This window comes from Crotalus tigris, unplaced genomic scaffold (genome assembly GCF_016545835.1).
Source record: "Crotalus tigris isolate CLP2741 ecotype Arizona unplaced genomic scaffold, ASM1654583v1 scf7180000024438.362428, whole genome shotgun sequence".
Taxonomy (NCBI): Eukaryota; Metazoa; Chordata; class Lepidosauria; order Squamata; family Viperidae; genus Crotalus; species Crotalus tigris.
This window is the reverse complement of record NW_024100608.1, coordinates 174,861-194,755: the sequence shown is the minus strand read 5'-3', so window position 1 is coordinate 194,755 and position 19,895 is coordinate 174,861. Positions and strand designations below refer to the sequence as shown.

The 19,895-nt window shown below is 38.0% G+C and overlaps 1 protein-coding gene across 1 annotated transcript in view; it reads right to left on the bottom strand.

The window, feature by feature from the left end:
• Positions 1 to 15,010, bottom strand: part of PLCXD3 (phosphatidylinositol specific phospholipase C X domain containing 3) — an 84,569-nt gene extending 69,559 nt beyond the window's left edge. Inside the window, exon 1 of the mRNA XM_039331834.1 lies at positions 14,714 to 15,010. Coding sequence (XP_039187768.1) covers positions 14,714 to 14,816 — 103 coding nt within the window. The 5' untranslated portion in view covers positions 14,817 to 15,010. The remainder of the gene's footprint in view (positions 1 to 14,713) is intronic.
• Between the last annotated feature and the right edge of the window lie 4,885 nt (positions 15,011 to 19,895).

The window sequence follows — 19,895 nt, the reverse complement described above, 5'->3', positions numbered from 1 at the left end:
ATTTGAAGAAGTATAAGGTCAAATGGATAACTATCTAGCCTTGAACTCCTCAAACATCTCTATGGAAAGGTTAGGCATGCATACACATAAATTAACTTATGTATTTTTTTTAAATTGCAGAACAGAAAAAGGATGGCCATACCATTAACTTCTTGTTCATAAAAAGTAACATGGATTTACAGCACCATCAAGGAACTCCAATAAAGTTGTCAGCTATCAATTGGGAGGAAAGACTATAAATAAAGTTTATACAGCCGACCAACAGAGGTGTTGGCAGGCTGCATTGTAAATGTGAGAAGAATCATTATCAGTCCAAGGTTGAGTTGCCAAGGTTAAAATGACTAAAATCAAGCTGCCTTTGCAGTTGAGATTTGCTTGCTTGAAAACAGAAAGATATTGTGAACAAGGCTAGAAGCAAACAACAGCTTTTAAGAGAGTGTGACACTTTCTTTGACGCTAGTGTGTCAGGGACAACATAACCCAGATCTAAGCAGGAGCATTTTGAGGCCAAATTTAGTTGACCTTTGAATGGCATGCTGGGCACTGCCTTGAAGAATGTTGTCAAAGCTGTATTTTATTTAGTTTAATTTTCACTTGCATTTATTTAGAATCACATTGAATTAACTAAATGCAGCAAACAGTAATATTTCCTTTGCTCAGTGAATCACCCAACACCTAATTTTTGAACCTTCAGAATCCTGAGAGAATAGATTGAAGACACTACAGGGTACCAAATACCCATATGGTAGCAATACATTTTATCAAGTAACAGCAGACCAGAGGTAACTATTGACTGCCTCTGTGAAATATAGGAACAGCAACTCTGATGGAAGATCTATTTGGAATTGGGCTGTAAGAGTAATATCAGTGGATTTATTTCCTAATAATTGAATACTACCACCATCTAACTCACTGATTACAAGATTTATTGCACTGTTGATAGTCTATGATTCTATCATTTGTCAGAGTGTTTCCATGGTTTGTTCCCTGTTGATTCCTTCTTACAAGGCAATTTGTCTGAGGAAGGAAAAGTGTTGAAGAAAAAAAAATACTTGAAAAAATGTCTTGACAAATGTATTTTTTTCTGAAAGGTCAGGAAAGAAATATTAACACAGAAATTATAATCAAAACTCATCCAACATTGATAGCCCACATTTGCTGAGATTCAGTGGCCTTGACTATCCCTCATTCTTTTATCAGATGCCAGTAAACCAGAAGCCTTTTTTTTTAAAAAAAGGAGAAACAATCTGATATTACTTGGTCATAAAAAGGGCCAATGAAAAAGGCTGTGATCTTTAAGTTTCCAGATTAATTCCAAAGGCTTCCATTCACTGGAAATTCTCAGAAAGCTTCTGGATCTAACTGAAGCAATTGCTAGCCAAGAAAAATGCCACCCATATATTTCCAAAGCCCTGGATAATCCTAGCCTGCGTCCAGCCAACTTTCATTTACTGTGCCCAATTTTGTCACTTCACGCATCTGCCTTGATTAATGTAATTCCAGTACACTGCTGCTACATCTTCAAGCTACAAAGTACCACAACAGCTCACTTTTCTGAAATCTTAGGGCTTATTTTGAGAAAACCAAAAAAATGTATAGAGAAGTTCTACCTAAGGGTGTTTTTTCACCTAGATTTTCACCTCACTGTTCCTCTTTTAGAGCTGAATATAAGAAAAGACAAATCAGTTCAGGCCAAGCTCTATTTAATTTGACATTTTGTTCATCAGAGGGATACCAAATGTTTTAGAAAGGCCACAAAAAAAAAGATCTAGCAGTACATTCATATATTTCAAATTCTGGATATTATTTTCATTTTTAATAATGACTTATTAAGGAGTCCTTAATGTTCTCTGAGCTTGATTGCTTTCTTGCAAATGTTTCATTAATCAACTTCAGGACTTACTCAACCTAGTGGGTTAATGAAATGTTTGCAACCAAGCTCAGAGAGCACCAAGGATTCTACAGGTCAACCTTGTTCTACAAATAGTGTCTTCTATTAATGATATTTTGTGTTTTAATAATGATTGTATATATGTTTGTTGTTTTATGTGATTGTTGTACACTGCCAGATTAAACTAATAAAATATATGGTTCCCAGCAATTGACATTTAGAATAGGATAGTGGAGATAATATACAAAGAACAAGGAAGCATAGATCAAGAAATACATTTTTCCTTATGGATTTGCACAAAACCTTTTGTGATGAAACGAAAGGGAGGGGGTACATTCCAGAGAAGTCAGAAGTAACATATCTCAGAGATCACGTGTGAGAAAAAGAGGGTGACAACAGCCTCTCTCTAATAATTCACAGAGTATGTTGCAGATGTGTAGAGTAGAGTATTCAGTCTGGCAAGATTCTGTCTATAGGTATGAAACAAAAAAGAGTTCAGCTTGGAAGAATTGCCACATGCCATTCTTCATTTTGGATCTGACAGCTGTATTGTCAAATGCAAATTTATGCATTTTCTAGTCTATGAAGATGCACATATTTTATTCATCCCAGATCTCTTACCACATGACTGTGGGCTCTAATATGATGAACAGAAAAGAAAATGTTTGCCTCAATCTTTATATTGACTCCAATTATTTCCTGAGCATGTTTCAAAAAAGATTTCTAGTATTAGCTGAGAAAAAAAATAGCATGACCTTACATAAAAAGTTCACAACTTATTTTTTTTAACCTGGAAAGTATATTTCTCTGAGGAAATCAGATATCATGAATATACTGTAAGATGCATGGTATTTCCTTGAGCCAAATTTTCTAGAAAATATGGAAAGGAAGACCACTTTATTTATTTGTTGAATTTCTCAGCTATTCAACTCTAAAACAATTCCGGGCAATTCTGAGGGAAAACAGAACCTCAACTCAAAAGAGGTCTATCCAGCCACTGAACCCAAGCCTGGAAAAGCAGTAAAGTACAAGTTTTTAAAGGTTGATTAAAGTTAAACAAGCAAATCATGCACTTTCTGGGGCTTCCTATTGTATAGGCCAGTGCTGTGACAGAAAAGACTCATTGTATCATATTTAGACCATGTGGTATAAGCCCATTGGTCTCTGAGAATTGATTTTGAAATGTAATGAAATCAAAGTTCTTATGAAGCTTGATAGACTAAGGTATGGGACCTGCCAAGCATGACAGGTGGAGGGTGGAAGGTATCAGAAAAAGTGTTGGGCCTACAGACAAAAGTTAGACCAACTAGGATCTTGCAAGCATGACTGTACCCTTATTCAGTGCAGTCTATACTGTTACATAGTCCTTTTATCATTCTGAAGCTTATGATAAAGTGATCAGGACCAATGCCATGCCCAATGTTTTAAAAGTATTCTTGTTTAATTTAACAGCAAACAAAAAAAAATATTTTATTTTTCCAAAAGGGAAAACAGTTTGCATGAAATATCCTTTGGCTTTCTCATAGCTGTGAGAAAGCCTTTCATTATGTCATTGTCTCGCCAGTGATCCTTAGCCTTCATGACTTCTCTCACCTCGGTTGAATTATGATTCCATGATAAGACATCATGGAAATATTTCTTCCCCCAGGACAGCCAGGAGAACTGCAGACTGATGGAAAGAAGTGCTGGGAGGAAGGGGGAAATGGCAGTCGTACAACAAAAATTTAGAAGTATCATTGAAAGAATTGTGAAAGAAACACTACAGCACACTGAGAAAGAAGTATAAAAACAGAGATCCCTTTCCAGACTTTCTGGAAATTGAAAAAGAGATTTAAGTATGCCATTTATCAGAGTCAGAAAAACAGCATTGTCCAATCAGATTAGAACCAGCTGAACCATACAGTATGTATGCTGTTACAAGATGAATTCTCCATTACCCATAATATTCCTTGGAACATAATCTGGAAAAGGTGGGAAATTGCCCCATGGTGTATTTTTTTACTAGATTCATACCATGGTTATCCTAGCTTGACAGAGATAGATAAAAGTTTGCTTCGACCACAATAATAAACTGGGCATTCACATTATGAGCAAAAACCATGAAAATGCATGCATCCCATTTCCTTTTTGCTGTGCCAGGGAGGCTGAAAGTTTGGAAGATCTTTTTTCAGTTTTCAACTAACCCCAGTTTAGACAAACTGTGTTGACACCATTAGCTATAGTTTACCAAAGCAAACCATGTTTGTGAAACTGACTTTGTTTCAAAAAGCCACTGTTGAGAATAATCAGAATAAAGTTATTTTCGAATATTCCTAACCATCATTAAGAATAATATGTTGTAAGATGCCTAGAGTTGCCTCTAGGTGAGATGGGCGGCAAACAAACAAATAAAATCAAAATGTCAAAGACCAGTTAAATGCTAAATTGTGGTTTGTAGGATGACTGCACTAAAGAACTCTGGCAGAATACATAAACCTAAGATTCATTAAGTAAAACATTTATTACAATCACTTCCAAAGCAAGAAATAATGACTTGGCCAACATCGCACAGCAACAAACGTCTTATCTGCTTAGGAATTTCAGCCCAGATCTTCTTAATCCAACATTGGTTCATTTTAACTATAGCAACTACAGAAAAGACAATGGAATAATCTATGTTTAGGATGAACTATAAAAAAAAAACCAAGAATCCTAGAGGAAAATCTATGTGCAAACCAGTTTTGAAATCTTCAGTTATTGAAAATGAATACTTTTCCCTCCATGCCCTAAAATAGGAAGCAATATTTAACAGTGAAATGATAGAATTTCCACATGCTTCACTGGCCTCTGAATGGCTAAGCAAATGTTCTTGAAACTTTCCCAGGAAAAAAAATCATCTTGGCCAAATATGAGCTTACAAAATAATCAGCCTAAGAAGTAATATACAACAGAAATTTGAAGATGTCAAAAGGAGAGCTAGAATTAAAATGTAACTAAAAAGAAAGAAACAAGTAAGAACACCCGCAGTGTGATTTATAAGAAGAAAAAAAGAATCTGTTATAAATTAATCCCATAGAAGGATGAAACGATAAATAAAAGAAATCAAAATATAGAAATATGGTATTTACAAGACAATCCTACTGAATGCTGGACTTACTCCTGGATAAACAGATGTCCTCTTTATGGATGGATTCATTCAAAATGGAATAGATATAAAGAAGACTCTGCAGCTGTGCATTTAAAAATGTTTTCTTCCTGCCGCATTAAAAATTCCAATTTGATAATGACCTTTAGCGCAGAGACATTCACAGGGGTTCACAAAAGTTAAAATGGCAGCCTCAACTCTGCCATTCAAGCCATCCTTTTGTATTTGTGCATAGTCATGGCCACCATTTTGACTTGTGAACACCTCTGCTTTTGCTATCACTAGGTGACCTGTGTGAGAGTGACCATGGGACCCCAGGTTGTTCAACTTTGAAAACCAATAGTGCCAAAATATACCTGGTTTGATGCATTGTGCTAAGCTCAAAACAAGCAAATTGAGTTACACCTTAGTACAGGCATCTTCAAACTTGGCTGTTTTATGACCCTGTGGACTTCAACTCTCAGAATTCCTCAGCCAGGCATGCTGGCTGAGGAATTCTGGGAGTTGAAGTCCACAAGTCATAAAAGGGCCAAGTTTGAAGACCCTGCCTTAGTACAAGGCCTACATGAAATTAGTCTAATTAGAAATTAGCCTACTGAAATTACTAGAAATCGCTCTCATAGTTGCTCAACCTACTACAATGGTTTCTTTTCTTTCTTTCTTTCTGGGCAACAGCTAGCAACTGCTTTGTTTATGTGCTCTCTCCTCTTTATTGTATTGACTTTTTCACATCCTGTCACTTGTCTCTCTTTGCCATTTTTCTTTATCCAGCTTCTTGCAGACTGTAGAATGGAAAGCTAAGCTCTGACCTTGGGGACAACTGATCCTTGTATTGTATTAACTTTCAGTGAGGATGTTATAATCACTGATCTTATTAGTTCCAGATGAAAGAAGATTATTATTCAAAGGTCTGGGGTCAGGCTGATGTTGGGTTTATTAATTTTAATACCTAAATCTCTAGCAGATGATTAACAAGGGCCAACCAGATTATTGTTACCACAAAAACTCCCCATTAGCAACAAAGCTGCTCTGTTCTTGCTAAGTCCTTGAAATGTGCATCAATGGAGCAGATAATTAAGAGACTGGATAACATTGAAATGAATTAATTAGCAAACAATGGAAGCAGAAGGAAAATATGTGTTGGCATCATCAATTGTCTTCAATGAAAAATGGACACATTTTATTTCTTATTGGGAAAACCAAGGTAATCCCACAAATATCTTTTTGTAAAGGTTACACTCAAAATCAGTGTGGTATTTATAATAATTGTGCCAGCTTACCCAAGTTGGAGAGCTCTGGATGTGTTAAGTTACATCCATATAATTTTGAGCCATAATTCCCAGAAAACAGCAGGTTTGATTAAAGGGCTACTTATCCCCCTCAACCATATCACTCACTCTAGTCATATTCTCTTTCCTATTCTACTTCACGGAATAATTTGATGACTGATTAGGGCAAGAGGGAAGCAACAATTTCATTAACTTTTGCTTCCTGAAGGAAAGCAGGAATAAAAATAAGCTCATATATGGGTTTTGCAAATCTTCTACAAAATCTTACCCTGAAGTCGCATGGGAAATTGTATGTGTAATTTCTTGGCAGTCATTCTTCATCTTCTTAGCATTTCATCTCCCCACATTCAAATCTATATCTGATGTAGAATGAAGATATACAAAATGACTTGGAAAAAAATGTGTAACATTTCATTCCAAACAAATATGCGTGGGTTTACTTCCGCTATAAATTGAGTTAAATGAATTTATTCCTAAATAAGTGAGCTTAACGTTTCAATCAAGAAGCTCAAAGCTTGTTTGTATGGATATAAATTCTGAGTTACATATCAAACTACACATGGTAATAATGTGATGGCAATGTTCTAAGGAAGCAGGCTGGACTCAGTGTTTTCATATTATGAAAATGGATCATATTTCTCAAGTCTTTTAAAAGTCTTTGTAACTAGATACTAAGGACAGCAGAGAATCAGCTGGAAAGCATCTTTTTCTTGAATGGTAACAATGCCAATCACACTTATCTAGAAATAGGTACCCCTTAACTTCTTTATTTCCTTTGTAATGAAGGACTCTTGTTGGATCAGCTGATTGCCAAGCATTACATAAAACTGCAGCTAGTATTCCAAACTAAACTTGTCCAAACTTTGCATGGATATGATTCATAAGCCGATCTGTGGATACCAGTCAGGCAAGCTTGTGATATTCCAAGTTTCTGAAACATGTTAAACTTTAACTACCCATATTAAACTGGAGAACCAATAAGTGTAGCATGTTCAGCATAGTATTTCTTTCCCAGTCACCTCCTATTCTAAGAAGAGAAATAGATGGCAGCAGCTCTTGTTATTTATTTATTTCATTTATAGCCTGCTTTTCCTCTGGGGTTCATGGACTGGGTCACCTTTCATTTCATCTCCACAGAAACAACCCTTTGAGGTAAATAGGACTGAGAGAGAGAGGGACTGATACAACTCTATAAGCTCTGTGATTCAGTCAAGACTTGAATCTTGGTCTCACTATTGTAGTCTGATACTTAAATCCCCTATACCACCCTGAATGGTGAACTGGACATCCTGCAAACAATCCTCTACTCTCACTTCATATTCTTTGAATATACAGACTTGTAAAGAATACTAACTTTGCAGGATCCTATATCATTCTGTTTGGTTACTGTCTTGTCTATTTTGTTTAGCAATGTGGAAAGATTTGGAGCAACTTCTGAACATTTAGGAGAGAAGTTATGTTATTGGGACAAGTTTGATTTTTGTCTTGCTTTGTTTATTTATTTACATTAAGTTTATATCTTTATATTAAGGGTGAGCATCAGAGCAGAAGGAGGATTCCTAATCGTATTTCCATTCTTAACCCCACCACCCAACATACCAAAAAAGTCCCCCCCAAATCACTCACACCCCAATATATGAAGCTATCTTTGGAAGATTGGGGATGGAGCTGAAGTGCTTTTTATCGGAAGCTACCTCTCCTATAGACATTTACCTCTCCCATTCTTCAGGGTGATGCCTGCTTACAATGGGATGCCATCACCTCCTGTAGGGAAAGCCCAATTTCGGCTACTTAGTCAACATATGTCACTCATACAAGCACAGAAGCGCACCCCTGAATTTTATGTAAGACAATTAAGCCAGTTCTAATGAAAAATTGTCTACTCCCAATGTGTAAAATTTGATTCCCAAACAGCACAGCCATGCCAAAAATTCTTTAGGTCAGAATTCTCTCATCTGGAAGTTTGAAATAAATGGTCACTTATCTGACACCAAAACCAGCAAGCCCAAATGTTCTGCTGCTAAGCAAGACAGTTGTTAGGTAAGTTTTGCCCCATTTTATAACCTTTCTTGTCACAACTGTTAAGTGAGAACAACTTGCCACTGCAGTTGTTAAGTTAGAAACACGGTTGTTAAGTGACTTTGGCTTCCCTACTGACTTTGCTTGTCAGAAGGTCATCAAAGTGGATCACAGGACCCTAGGACACTGCATTGGTCATAAATATGAAAGTTGCCAAGCGTCCAAATTTTGACCATGGGGATGCTGCAATGGTCATAAGTGTGAAATATGGTCATAAGTCACTTGTTTCAATATCGTTGTAACTTTGAATGGTTGTAAGTCGAGAACTATCTGTATTTAAAAACCAAATTTCAGTCTTCCAGGATCTTAAGGTGGCTGCCCTTGGATCAAGTTGTCAAATGTTTCAGCTCTTTCTCTTGGGACTTGATCAAAAACTGGATTTTTCATGTAATATTTGTGTTCATCAGCTTCCTACAAGTGCAGGAATAATAACATCACACAAAACAACTGTTTGTATGTGTACGTTATCAGTGGATAACAATCATTATCCATGTCCTCAGCACTTCATTTCCCTCTATAATTTTGTCACCTCATTATTCAGTCAAGACACCATTTCAAAATATCCCTTTGTATATTCAGCAAAGCAGTTGCATTTTATAAAGCAGTTGCAGTAAGTTCCATGATTACAGGGAAGGGGGGATGGTGCAAAATAAAGAAAAAAACTCACTCATAATACATCTTATTTTTAATGATAAATATATTACAATTTTGAGATATCCAGATTGCCCCTTGTTAGGTGCAATCTACCTTTAGAGTGTGGATTGGATAAATATAGGCTTTGGTGCACTGTTAAATTCTGATGCTAAAAGCCATGCTCCTCTTTTTAATTCCAAGGTCAAAGAACAAGCAGTATTCATAACTGCAGTGAATTATCAGGAACCAACTGTATTTTATTACCCTGAAACATCTTAAATATTGAATCAGTCAAGAGAAATCCATCAGTGCTATAAAGATAACTTGTCCTATGTACATTATTCTTGTAACAACAGATGCAGATAATGTTCAAAGTTAGAATTCAATTCTTGCTATATAAATCTTGAGATCAACATACTTCCTGATGGAACAACAAATTTAACATCTGCCCCAGGAATATATTGATTTTGGTGAAGATGAATAAGAACAAGCTATAAAAGAATTTATCCACAATTGGGCTGAACTGGTCTGGCATATCTGGATTGCCATGTTAATCTAGTAGTAGTAGTAGTAGTAGTAGTAGTAATAATAATAATAATAATAATAATAATAATAATAATAAAGTTGGAAGGGACCTTGGAGGTCATCAAGTCCAACCCTCTGCTCAGGCAGGAAACCCTACACCATTTTGGACAAATGGTTGTCCAATCTCTTCTTTAAAACTTCCAGTGTTGGAGCATTCTATTAAAATCTATTAATGCTAGATTTACCACCAGAGTTATTATTATGTTGGAGCAGCATAAAATGCTGCTAAACTGCTAATAACCACAACTAAATAAAATAAAAAATGGTGTTTGTTCAGCCATATGCTAGGCAGAGAAGACTATCTACTTAATTTTGTTGGGTTTCCACTATGACTGGACTACAATTGTGCCCTTTGTAAATATAGTCTGATCGGTCTTGGTCTGATTTCATCTCTAAGATGTAGATCAGACCAAGAAATCCATTTCATTTTAAGATTAAAGCTACTTTTATTGAGATTGACTGTAGTAATAGAATCTTTTGAGCCTGATTATGTTTCACCTCTTCCCTCTCATGCTCAGGTGAATTAAGGAGTGAGGAGAGTTTATACAAACCTTCATTGCTTGAGCTTAAGGGATGTTTTACTCCTCATTGCTATGGCAACAGATCTCCCGTCTCTCCCTCAAGGCCATCCTCTTTGCTCTCTACACTCTATGAATGATCACTATATTAAATGTTTTAAAAGGGAAAAAAGGTATAACAAAAAAGAATTAGCAAGATTAGATAGCACAGAGGTTCCTAGGTGCCTCACAATATGATAAGACTGGAATTCCTATCCTCCCCAGCCAAGGTGGACCCCTAAACCTATGTAACAATGAGCAGTGAGACTGATGTATTGGCCATGCTAAGCAGGTATGATAAGAAACCTAATGTAATACATGTGGAAGTTCCTAAACTGGCAGAGATCTTTCTATATATTGTAAATGGACTGGCACAGATACACTTAACTGCAGTTATCGTCTACTTAAATACAAATATAGAAGATATAATTTAAAAATGAAGAAAATGAAATAAACTGTGAGAGGGACCTTGGAGTCCAAGTGGACAATCACTTAAATATGAGCCAGCAGTGTGCTGCAGCTGCCAAAAAGGCCAACACAGTGCTAGGCTGCATTAACAGAGGGATAGAATCAAGATCATGTTGAAGTATTAATATCACTTTACAATGCCTTGGTAAGACCATACTTGGAATACTGCATCCAGTTTTGGTCACCATGATGTAAAAAAGATGTTGAAACTCTGGAAAGTTTGTTGTAAAAAAGATGTTGAGATTCTGTTGCTCAAGAGAAGAGCAACAAAGATAATTAGGGGACTGGAGGCTAAAGCATATAAGGAACAGCTGCTGGAATTGGATATGTCTAGTTTAATGAAAAGAAGGACGAGGGGGAACATGATAGCAGTGTTCCAATATCTCAGGGGCTGCCACAAAGAAGAGGGAGTCAAGCTATTTTCCAAGGCGCCTGAAGGCAGGACAAGAAGCAACGGATGGAAACTAATCAAGGAGAGAAGCAACCTAGAACTAAGAAGAAACTTCCTGACAATTAGAACAATTAACCAGTGGAACAACTTGCCTCCAGAAGCGGTGAATGCTCCAACACTGGAAGTCTTTAAGAAGAGACTGGACAGCCATCTGTCTGAAATGGTATAGGGTTTCCTGCCTGAGCAGGGGTTTGGACTAGATGACCTCCAAGGTCCCTTCCAACTTTATTATAGTTATTATTATTTCCCAAATTCATAGATAAAATAAATTTTTAAATAATTAACTATGCAATCATTCTGTCAAATCTAGTTATCATGTTTACATTCAGAAGATTTAAAATTTAAGTCAACCCAAAATTGTGTATGCTTGTCTTGGTCTGGCAGAAGAAGACACTTTCAGTGTAGTTCCATAAATGTTTGGTAGGAGTAATCCACTCATATTCATAAGGACTTTACTCCCAGGTAAATACAGGTACAGTGCATTGATACATCAAGCTCTTTTTCTCCTGCTTATAATAACCACAGTAATTAAGAAAAAGGGAATTATCTTTTGTTTCCCTCCATGAAAGAGAACCAAAAGCTGTTATTGATATTGCCAAGGTCAGTTCAAATAAGTGTTTAGGAATGAAATCCCAAGGATGGCTTTGGAACAAAGATGCTTTTCTCAACTCCACTTTCAGATCACTTCCACGGTCCAAGAGGCTCTCTAATAAGAAGTGTGCTATGATCCAACATATTTAGAGGATGAAGTCAGAGAAAGCTGAAGGAAGTACACGCAACCAGTTCAGACAATGTTGCAATCAGCATTTGGGGGAGGGGGGAAGGTTTTCAAACTAACACTTCTTGTCTTGCACAGAGAACTCACCCAAAAGGCAGCAGGGTTATAAAAATATTCACAGTATATCCAATCTCTTCCAGTTACGATACTTCCCCTGAGCATACGTACACCTTATACTTAGGAGCCCGAAGCCAAATAGAACCATCAAAGGAAACAACTTGAGTCTTTCTCAGATTCAAGGTTTATTTTTCAGTTAAAAATTAAAAGTAATGTCATGCATTATTTCCACCTATTTCTTGTCCAGGGCTCACTCAATCTACTCTGAAAGGGCTCTCAATGGGCTTCCAATCTGATGGGGAATCTCTTGTTTACTGAAAGCTACAGCTTTTCCTAGCATACCTGGAGACATCAAGGAACAAAACTGGGATATTTAGCATGCAAAGCAGGTGCATTACAACTGAGCTATGACATGTCTGGAATATGTTCAACAGCAAGATTAAATGCCAACCACCCACAGATGGCCTCATCGTCTATTGTTAAATGCTGTTCATGCTTTACCATAAACCTAGTCCTCATTGTAGTCCTGGCACCTGAATTACTCAGTAATTAAAAAAGGTTATCTAACTAAAGTGCTTAAGATGGTTTTTTAAACAAACAAACTTATGTGGTGGGAGGGAGCATAGAAGAGAGAGGAATAATTGTGTTTTGTTTTTAAATTTAAGTAGCCAAATAAACATATCTTCAATCAGCAAGCTATCCACTTTCTATGTCAGAGCAATTAACCTATTTGCATGCACTAGATTTCAATTAGCATATATTAGATTTCAATTAGCAATTAACAGAGAATTCCTTTGTACTACAGAATACAAAAGGTTTCTCTGTCGCCCTCCCTCTTTCTGTCAAAATGCTTTTTTGCAAACAAATTCCTTTCAAATCAGGTAAATTATTAAGAGAACATATTAGAATATATCTTTCCCCTAGAAGCCATCTAATTTTTACCTCTGTTTTGTCTTCTTTTTGCCTTTACTAAATACAAGTAGCTAAAATTCATGGAAATATTTGAAGTATCATCTGTTTTCATAATACTAGCTGTTCTGTATTGTTTGATTGATTACACCAAATAAGTAAGCATTATTTTTTATCCTAAAGTCTTCTAAATTTTAAAAACACATCCTTTTTCCAGATCATATAGAAGACAAAGCTGAAACTTACTTAAGCCCCCCCCTCACACACATGCATTCTTTAAATACCTTTTTCATTCTCCTGTATTATTACAAGTGTTGTGTGCTGTGCATTTGGATCTAAAATGCACTTAGCGTGTAGAGATTTTCATAAAGGCAACTTAAAAGGTATACCACACTGATTTATTATTTATGCAGCTATAAAGCTGAAATGGTCAGGATCCAGAGCTATATACAGTATCTAGATATTCACAAAAAAAGCTCAAGGTGATATAAACCAGGAAATTGTAGATGATATTGATGAGCAATAACAATGAAACAAACTCAGAAACAACAACAAAGTCTCAATTATTCAGTTGAATAACCTCATGTCTGCATGCCTGTGTGTGTTAAGAAAATTCATTATTTTTGGAAGCTGACTTTTTGTGAATAAAAATGTTCACAGCCCAATCATGGCAACAATCCTCCATGAACATGTAAAATTTATAATAATCTATCTCCACAACAATCCTTCCAGGTAAGACAAAAATTAGACAAAACTTCTCTCAAGACCTTCAAAGGAGAAATAGGATTTTGCTATTCAAAGCTCCCTATCCCACCATGGTTATCTCTGACAGGCATTGTGAAGGTAGGTAATTTTGAAATGACAGCAGTGCCTGGCCATCTATGTTGAATATTGTACTAGCAGATTTTCCATGTCTTATGCTATGTCAGAAGTAGCAATCTCAAAAGCTTTTGCCAACCAGTTGTATTTTAGCACCTAGTATCTATCAAGTTGAACTGCTTGTCCCCTCTATATGGTAAATACATATACATCTACCTTTTTAACATGCACATCCATTACTCAATCACTGCAGCATCAAAAAAATATGCAAACCCACCAACTTCATAACAGAATGGTTAGATTTTCATCTTAACTTCACATGACAGGGGCATAGCATTAACTGTCTGCTGGTTCAAATATTGAACTTCCCCAGTGTGGTAAACAAAGGGATGGGGTAGGATGGAGTGTGTGCATACTTATGTGTCTGGTTCAGGGGGAAAAAAACCCAACCAAAACGGTGAGGTTTTGGATATCTAATCTGAGTTACACTTGCTACCCTCACAGAATAGTAGGCAAGTGTAATGAATCAAAAAGAAAACATGCAATGTGTGGACAAACCAAAGTGATTGCACCACACACATCACTTTGTGGGACCCTTCCAAGGTGTTATGGAGATATCGATCTATGCAGTCCTAAAAGTCCGGAAAAGACAGCTATAAATGTGTGGTTCCGTGAGCCGTAACTTTCTTCTCTTGTTCTCGGAATACAAGCTGGATCTGGGAGATCGGAGAATATTTCAGCACCACGGATAGCGATATGACTTCTATTTAGATCTCGTGGCCATCTAAGCGGAAACCGAAGATCGGGGGATGTATCCCTACAGATAAGACTGTCATTATGAAACGGGGCAGTATGTCATGATCCCCAATTCGCCATCACATTCGTTTATCAATCCCCATCAGATAGCAGGCGCTGCATGGAGAGAGCGCCCAATGTCACCTTTCCGAGAAGGCAAAGGAGCTATTTTTTCCAGGCGCGATTAAGACTCAGCCGTCTCGTAGCTTCCCACCAATGAAACCAAGCAAACATCCAACAAAAAACAACGCCTCCTCCCCAACGACCTCGGTTCCTACCTGGGATGGCCAGATTTGCCAACGGCACGTTTTGGATGCTTTGGGGCAAATTTGCCATCCAGTCGGCGAATTTCAACTCAGTCTTGCCTTGCGACGAAGCCATACTTGGTGCCTGCCAAGGAAACCGCTCGCTCGCTCGCTCGCTCGCCTAGCTCAGCTGGTTAGTAGCAGCCGCGGCAGCCCCTCCTCTTTCTGCCGGCCTCTGAAAGCCTAACCGCTTTGCTCGTCTCCAGCTCTCGCTTTGCTGGAGAGAGTTTTACGCGCCACGCTGCGCCACGCCCACGGGTGGATGGTGCCGGCACGTGCGGAGTCGACTTAATATGCCAAATCCTCTCGGCTGGAAAAGCGACAGTCCGGGGAGCGCAGCTACCGCCCCGCCGCCTCCCCTGGCATTTCCCAGCGCATCTTCCGTCTACCTAAAACTCCGCCAAAAGCTGAACGCGCGCCTGGGGCGCAACGGGGGCTTGGAGACGCCGCTCCTGGATCGCCTCCTGGGGAGGGTCAGGCCAGCCAAGAATCAACAGCAAGCTGTTCTCCCCTGTGGTGCCACGAGGGGGGGGAGGTGAAACATACAAGAAGGGGACCTTTTTTCTCGGGGAATGAAAATGTGCGCGAACTAGAAAAAGCAACAGCCTCCTTTATCTTGCGCCATCATTTTAGCGCCTTGGCTGGGAGGATTGTTAGGCTTAGGTGCAAAAAAGCCATCCTACTCACATTCTTTCCCCCATCCCAACTCAAGCCTGCCCTATCGTTCAAGTGGTTTATTGGGATCGGGTTCATGCTGGGTGAATGCAGTCTTCAAGATTCAACCACACCATGGAGGTGCCATCTTGTTACACCCTGCGTGGGAGAAAGGCCATTGTAACGTTGTAATGCAAGCTGCCCCTTAGGTATTTGCCTGCAACAAGTATAAAAGGTATGAAATTGCATTGTGGCATCACGATAGACATTTTGTTATTATAGGTAGCTGTAAACAGTGGTCATGTTCTTTCTTTCACAAAGATAACTTAGCTACAGTCCTCCAAGCTCCAGTTTTGACAACTGCCTTGTGTCCTATGGAGATTTGCTTTGAAGACAACTGGGAAGTTGCTGGCAATGCTCAACATGGCTGCAAATCTTATGCCCTTTAAAGAGCACTTGTCACTGTTTGTCTACAACTGTAAGGGCTACCTGGAGCTTAGCAGGTGAATTTGAAAGGTCTAGTACCATAATAATGTTTAAACAGCATTCATGTTTAGTTTGTCCAAGAGCATATCCCCAGAACATTCAGATCTGCAGAGATGGATCTTCACAGTGATACACATATAAAATAAATTTAGGGACAGTTGAGGGTCTTTTCTATTGTGATACTATTCTTTGAAATGGTCCTCTTTTACTTCTGAGACTTCACACTCATTATGTTTTAAGGGATGTCTAGTATGTCTTCTTCATTATTATGAAGTTTACTAGTTTGTTATTATAATTGTACTATTTGTTATTAATATGCCAGTTTGGTGAAGGGATTAAAGCATCAGGCTAGAAACCAGGAGACTCCCACCTTAGACATGAAAGCTGGCTGGGTGACTTTGAGCCAATCACTCTCTTTCAGTGCAACTCACCTCACAGGGTTGTTTTGGGGAAAATAGGAAGAGAAAGAGGTATTAAGTATGTTAGCTGCCTTGAGTTATCAAAATAATAAAGGTGGAAAAATAAATTCAAACAAGTTTTACAGTATCTTTTCTGATAAATATATTAATTATTTTACTTGGTTTTATTATAGTTTTGGTGGATTGTAACCTTACCCAAATAACAAAAATCCATTCTATGGTCTCCCAGATTCTAACCCAATCTCTTAACCACTAGCCCAAACTGGCGGTACCTGTCAATATCTCCTTAAAGACAAGAACAGTGGTGTCTCTATGGTGGACTGGATCACAATTGTGCACAACTCTAGTAGAAGGCAAAGGGATCCTTATCATCTTTAGTTTCCCAGATTGCTGTTTACCAGTTCAATTTTCTTTTGTCTTTTTTGTAGATAAGTGGGATCTCTTCCAAACAAAGTCTTGTGCCACTCCATTTTCCAAAAATTCTCTGGAAATTGGCATGTATTTGGGATCTAGAAGTATCCTTGAAATACAGATTATGTCACAGGCTGGTGCTTTAATTTGCAGCCTGCTGGTCTCCCATTTTTGTTCCTTCCTTTTGTTTTCTATTTCAAAACAATATTTAAAAATTAAATAAGGTGGAGTCTTACAATTTATGAGATAAGTGTCTGTAAACATATGGATGCCATGCTGGAAATGAAGGGGCAGATGAGCAGAGAAAATGACAAGCATTATTTGCTTACAGAGAAGACTGGAGCCAATGCTCCTTTTCTCTTTTTGAAGACAAAAATGCAAATGAAAAAGAACTGATCTTCCAACTTCTATTTCTTGCTTACCCTTCCCAGGCAATGTGGCTAAATGGATGGTGCTCTGGAGAGAAAGAACCACTGTCCCAACATGCTTGCCAGCCTTCTCTGCAACATCTCAGCTGGCCATGGAAGAAACAGACTTCTAACTCTCTTACTCATCTGATTCTGCTTAGAGGAACATTTCTTCTATGCTGTAATGGTAAAAGAAAAGAACAATAGGTCCTATCCAACAACATGAAATTTAATGTGGATAAAAGCAAGGTTTTACACTTAGGCAGGAAAAACCAAAAGTACAAGTACATATTAGGCGAAACCTGGCTCAAAAATAGTAACTGTGAGAGGGACTTTGGAGTCCTAGATGATCACTTAAATGTGAGTCTGCAGTGTGCAGCAGCAACCAAAAAAGCTAATACAGTCCTTGGATGTATAAACAGAGGTATAGAACCAAAATCAAATGAAATATTAATACTGCTTTATAAAGCCTTAGTAAGACCACACTTGGAATACTGTATCCAGTTTTGGTCACCACGTTACAAAAAAGATGCTGAGACTTTGGCAAAAGTGCAAAGAAGAGCAACTAAGATGATTAAGGGCCTGGAGACAAAAATGTATGAAGAATAGTTGCAGGAATTGGGTATGGCCAATCTAGAGAAAAAATGGACTAGGGGTGACATGATAGCAGTATTCCAGTATTTGAAGGGCCACCACAAAAAAGAGGGGTCAACTTATTTTCCAAAGCTCCAGAAGGCAAGAAAAGAAACAGTGGCTGGAAACTAGTCAAGGAGAAAAGCAATCTGGAATTAAGGAGAAACTTCCTAACAGTGAGGACAATTAACCAGCGGAACAGCTTGCCTTCAGAAGTTGTAGATGCTTCATCACTGGAGGTTTTTAAGAAGAGACTGGACAGCCACTTGTCTGAAATGGTATATGGTCTCCTGCTTGATGACTAGATGACCTCCAAGGTCCCTTCTAGCTCTATTCTGATTGATAGAGAAATCTTTATTCATTAGTTCCCCAGACAGCAAGATGGGAAAGTGACGCTGCTGTCTCTAATTGTTCCCCTTGACAGGTAGTTCTTGACTTAATGTTTAAAGACCAAAGTTACAATGGACTCAAAAAAGTTACAACCCATCTTTGAAGCTGCATCATTCTCATGGTCACATGATCATATTTCAGGCACTTGGCAGCTGGCTCACATTTATGTGATCACATTTTATGACTTTTGTGCTGTTTCCCAGCAAAAAACACCCATTGGACAAGTTGCAGTCAGACTTACCAACATGATTTTATTAACAACTGCAATGACTTTTGTTAACAATTCCAGGCTCAATTGTGGTTTAAAGTCAAGGCTGCAACTTTTTTACAGCCTGGAATCTTCCAGCTGGATCAAGACTGCAACTGAGCATCGCAGCTCCAATCCATTTGGAAGGCTGATCTAGTAGTTTGCACATTTATCCCTCTCTGCAATTCAAAGAGACAGAAATTTAACAAGAGCATGTAGCAAGATAAACTGACTGACAGGAACCAGTGTCCTGCTTATTCGCCCTCTGCAAGAACATGGTTCGCTTTTTTATCTCCTTTCCTTGACTAAAACATTTATTTTCCATGTCTCTTTATAATACGCCTCTTATTAGTTTGATGGTTTTCTTATAGTTGTCAGCATTTTCTTCCCTTCTCAGTTTAATTCTCTTTTTTTTCTGTCTCTGACCTAATTCTATTCAGTCACTCTTAGCTGAATAGCTGTAAATACAGTTAAGTAATTCAGAATTTCTTATTACTTTTGCATCCTAAGCAAAGCTTAATTTTGTTTCATGTAAATCCCCCATTTCAAAATATGCTCTCCTAGAAGCTACAATACTTCTCTCTACACACATTCTTGTTTGAGCAAAAGTGTCTACAATACTAACAGTATCAAACACACACACACACACACACACACACACATACACACACACTGACAACCAGATGATGACTCAAGTGTAATGATATCATCACACATGTGCCATGTCTCCAATCCCACCACTGTACCCCCTCAGATTAAAGCATCCTTGGATACAAACTCTGGTGCAGAACAAAATCTAGTTAATAAATGGTAGCCTATCAAATGTGTCAATACACAACTCCAAGTTCCCTGTTGGTTTGTTTACTGATTGATTAGATATTATTTAAAAAAAACAATACCTAGTTTTTGGATAACAATAAGCAAGGAATCTTCTCAAAAGGGCTCAATGCTGGTTTTGCTTCTCCCAATCATTCAGAAAGAGAGCAGGAATTGGGAAATGCATGACATCCAGGCTCCATATATGCTATTTTCTGATACTTCTTCTTCTTGTTGTGCCATATTGGACGTTGACGATCATGTTGGCGATCCTATTTTTATCAGCAGCCGCACAAAAAAGTGCTGATGAGTTTTGTCCAAACCAGTCCCTTAGATTTTGAAGCCACAATGTTCTTCTTCTGCCTGGACCTCGTTTGCCTTCAATCTTTCCCTGGAGGATTAAATGGAGTATGCAGTATTTTTCTGGTTGTCGCATCACATGTCTGAAATATTTCGGGTTTTTTTTTTATGATTTCCCTTGGCTTTCACAGGCGGCTTATCACCTCCTCATTTCTGATCTTGTCAACGCAGCTTATACGTAACAGCTGCCTGTAAATCCACATTTCAAATGCTTCTAGTCTCTTCAGCTGGCCTTATGTCAGAGACCAACTCTCTACTCCATAGAGTAGGATAGAAAAAATGTAGCATCTGACAAGCCTGATTTTCAGTCTTAGGTTTATGTCGTGACTGCA